The 3,906-nt window shown below is 29.4% G+C and overlaps 1 protein-coding gene across 1 annotated transcript in view; it reads left to right on the top strand.

Annotated features, from left to right (window-relative positions):
* Positions 1 to 679, top strand: part of LOC106297613 — a 2,748-nt gene extending 2,069 nt beyond the window's left edge. The window contains exon 4 of the mRNA XM_013733820.1: positions 581 to 679. Within this exon, the coding sequence (XP_013589274.1) occupies positions 581 to 679 (99 nt within the window). The remainder of the gene's footprint in view (positions 1 to 580) is intronic.
* The last annotated feature ends 3,227 nt before the right edge of the window (positions 680 to 3,906 follow it).

Raw genomic sequence — 3,906 nt, 5'->3', positions numbered from 1 at the left:
ATATATATATATATATATATATATATATATATATAGTTATTATCTTAAATGAATAAACATAAAAAATATTGATAAAGAAAATATAGCGCTTTGAATTATGGTTCTGGATCATAATAATTTAATAAAAATAATTTTAAAATATATATATTAAAAATATCAAATATATGTGATGATTTGAAATAATCAATTAACTTACAGCATGAAAACTATCAAATTGTTATATTTAAAATAATTATATATAAATATTTAAATATATAAGTAACTTTAAAAATATATTCTAATTATGTAAAATATATATAAACATGAAAATTAATATCCGCACGGTTGTGCGGGTCCAAATCTAGTATATCTTATAAACATTGTAAAATTGTAGAGATAAAATAGTTATTTCATATATTTTTAACGGTTTTTGCATATATATATATATATAACTATCCTTAAGAACACAAATAAATTTGAATACAGTAAAAATACTATATAGATATCGTAGGTAGATATAACGAAAACATATTATACTGTAATTGCTAAATGTGTGTAATTAATAAAAATTTATCTCAGTTTGTTAAAAAACGATGTGCAGAAATTGGATGGGCTGCATGAGGTAGATGAAGCTTTTGGGAGCAGCTTTGTGGTGCAACAGACTCATTTGCAATACACAGATTTTTCTTCTTTTTGGTGAAAGACTCTTAATAAGACCAAGGTCGTCCAATAATTTTTAAAAAACGTAAATCTTTTAAAGTTACTTTGTATGTTTTCTTTTTGTTATTTGACCTTCTTATATATTGAAATGATCCTTTCTGTGAATGTTGAAGTTTAGTAATGTAAATTCAACGTATGCACGAATTAAACCCTTGACCCAGGTCGAATATTCCATTCTTTAATAAAGTGTCAATTTTATAAGAATTTTGATTAGTGGACTGACCCCACCGACTGAGACATTGATTTTGTTATGCTCTTTATATCATGAAATTATATTTTTATCTAATAATTCCCAACATAGAGGATCTTGATCAGATTAGTGTACGAAAAGCATTGGGAATTATTGCATTTATATTTGCTCAAGTCAAATGACCCATTCATATAAACGGACATATATATCACTGAAAGCATCAAAGCTTAGCTGATTTTTTTTCAGAATTTTGAAATAGTTTGATCGTTTAGTGGTAGTTTACAGAACCATAATTGTTCTGACTTTGTTGTCAGCATTATTTATTTACCCACGAAGAAAAAAAAGACTACATCATTACCTGACTATCATTAAACTGTTTTTCATTAAATCCATCGCTGCACAACACAAACTTTAATTTTAAAAGAAAATTTTAAAACAAATAACTATCACTGTCATTTTTTGTGTAGCAATCTTTAGAGCATTTCTAAACTCATTCTATTTACCCTTAAAAAAGAGTTTAGAGTAAGAAAAAATAATTTTATTTTACTTTTCATTCTATAATAGAACAAAAATAAGCTTATTCCATAAATAAGCTTATTCCATAATTCATTGGAGATAATATTTGTCCTCGTAATTTTCTCAATGAATAAAAGCTTACAATTAATAAATCGTTTGCCAATGAAAAAAGCTTTACAGTTAATAAAGCTTTATGTGACTTTGGGTGCACAGTTATACTATTGTTGTATGTTAAATTTGATTTGACAAGGATTAAAGATTTTTACACTGTTTAAATAAAAACAAAGAGATTGTTACACTAAAATGGGAATATAGACTAGTCAGGTGAATATATTTTTGGATTTGTAAAGTTTAAAAATACATAATAGATGCTAATAGTAAAATTAAGATAACAATACTGAAATTTGACTATATATATTTCAAAAATGAATGAACACTATCTTAAGACATAGAGACCACGGTATATATCAAAAGAAAACAAACATAGAGCACAATATCAAAATTAGTTAATAAATTTATTACACTAAGGAATTAATCACTTTATTAGTTAATAAATTTTTTCACTAAAAACAATAAATATTAATAATCAAGTCTATTAAGTTCCATAATTATCTTACCATCAACTTTTACTGTCGTAGGAAGAAATATATATAAATGTTTGATTTAGACATTTCACTGATACAGTTTAGAGAGTATGAAATGTCCAATATTTATTTCTGAGTGATTAAATCAAAACTAATATTAAATTAAATATCTTTTTTTGTTTCAAAATAATGCATGTTTTAGATTTTTTACAAACTAATAAAATATATATTAAATTTTAGTATTAAATACATAATTTTATGTGATCATCTATTTTTCCAAAGTTAAACCAATAAAAATATAATCAATGCAACAAATTTTTTGCAATTTAAAATAATCATTATTAGTTGATAAAAATACTAATAGAAGAGTCATGAACTCATCTGGTTCCAGAGAAATCATTGGAAAAGACAGGGGGTGTCATTTTCGGGACAATAAGGAGCCTCATCGTGATAATTATAGACTCAAAGGACTAGATGTGCAGCTGCGGAGGAGATGGTGGAGTTGCAAGGGTCGGTACGAAGGTGCATAGGGCAGGCTGGTGGATCTAATGAAAGAGCCATGAGCTCTGGTTCTAGATTACTCGTAGAGAAATATAAAAGATTTCATTTCCGGGACAGCAAGTAGACTCATCGTGACAGTTCTAGACTCGTTAGACTTGATTTGTGGCTGGAGAGAAGACATGTTTGGTGAAGATGACCAGGATATTTGCGGAAGAGACGGTGGATATATAGGGTTTGGAGATGAAAATGAAGGAGATCGGCCGGTGGAGGCTCATTGAAACCGGTTTAAATCCACTAGCACAATAACAAAGTATCTATTGGGCCATAGTGTTTGAACAAGCTTTGTTGATTGCCCTTAACACCCAATAATGGGCCATGCCCAACAAAGGAATAACACTTCCAAATCCAGCATTGATTGATGACATCTCATAACTGCATGTATTGACGAAGGTAAACAGAAGATGCATTGGAGCGACGGTGGAAGGGCTACGGTGGTCGGTAGAGAGGGATGCAGCGTAGAGAGCAGATGCATCGGTTCAAGATTCTTATTCGGTGAATTGAAGTGACGTTACAACGCGGCAGAGAGGAGGCTTTTCAGCGGAGAGGATGTTTAGATTGTAAAACAAGCGGAGACACAACAGAGGCAAAGAGATGTGAAGATCTGGTGACAGGAGGAGAAGGCTTACGCAGCAGAGATGTAAAAAATCCTATCTTCCAGGGAGAATAAAAAATTTGGATTTTAGCGTGAGTGGAGGATTTCCTGTGTCGGCATATGCTCAAATTTACAGTAAGAGCAACTCTTCAAACTTAGTGATCGAATCTAATGGGACATGAATCACTCAATAAATTTGGGTTATCATCAGAATAGTTCTAATACATAAATTAAAACTGTTGTAAACGATGGAAGAAAGCTTTAGATCTAGAAAAATCAATAAGGAAATCAGAATTGCAGTAAAAAAAATTATCAGGGTTAATGAATAACTGTTCAAGAACTCAAATCACAATAATCAAGTTATCAGCTTTTGCTGCAGAAACTATCTAGATCCCTGTATCCCAAATTTCTTTGAAAAGTTAAATTATTAAGAAAAACACTAAGATTAGGTTTGATATGTTCACTAAATCCTTAAACCAAATTTCTTTTCAGTTAAGGATTTAACTCATCAAGATTGTATCAGACAATTAATAACACAGTAGCATCTACCAATTATAATATGATCTAGATTATCGGAGTTGCTAATCCAAATCTAGCATTAAAAATAAGAACAATCAAGATGAAGATTAAAAGATAAACCCTAACAATTCATTCTAGAAATTAATCAATCCTTTGAAATTCTTATATCTAACTAGTGGATTACTCAGATATAATCAAAGAACACATGTTCAGTGATGAAGTTTGCATAGTTAAAAAAAATTATG

This window comes from Brassica oleracea, chromosome C6 (assembly GCF_000695525.1).
Source record: "Brassica oleracea var. oleracea cultivar TO1000 chromosome C6, BOL, whole genome shotgun sequence".
NCBI classification, from domain to species: Eukaryota; Viridiplantae; Streptophyta; class Magnoliopsida; order Brassicales; family Brassicaceae; genus Brassica; species Brassica oleracea.
The sequence above is the reverse complement of the archived record's forward strand: the minus strand, read 5'-3'. Positions and strand labels throughout refer to the sequence as shown.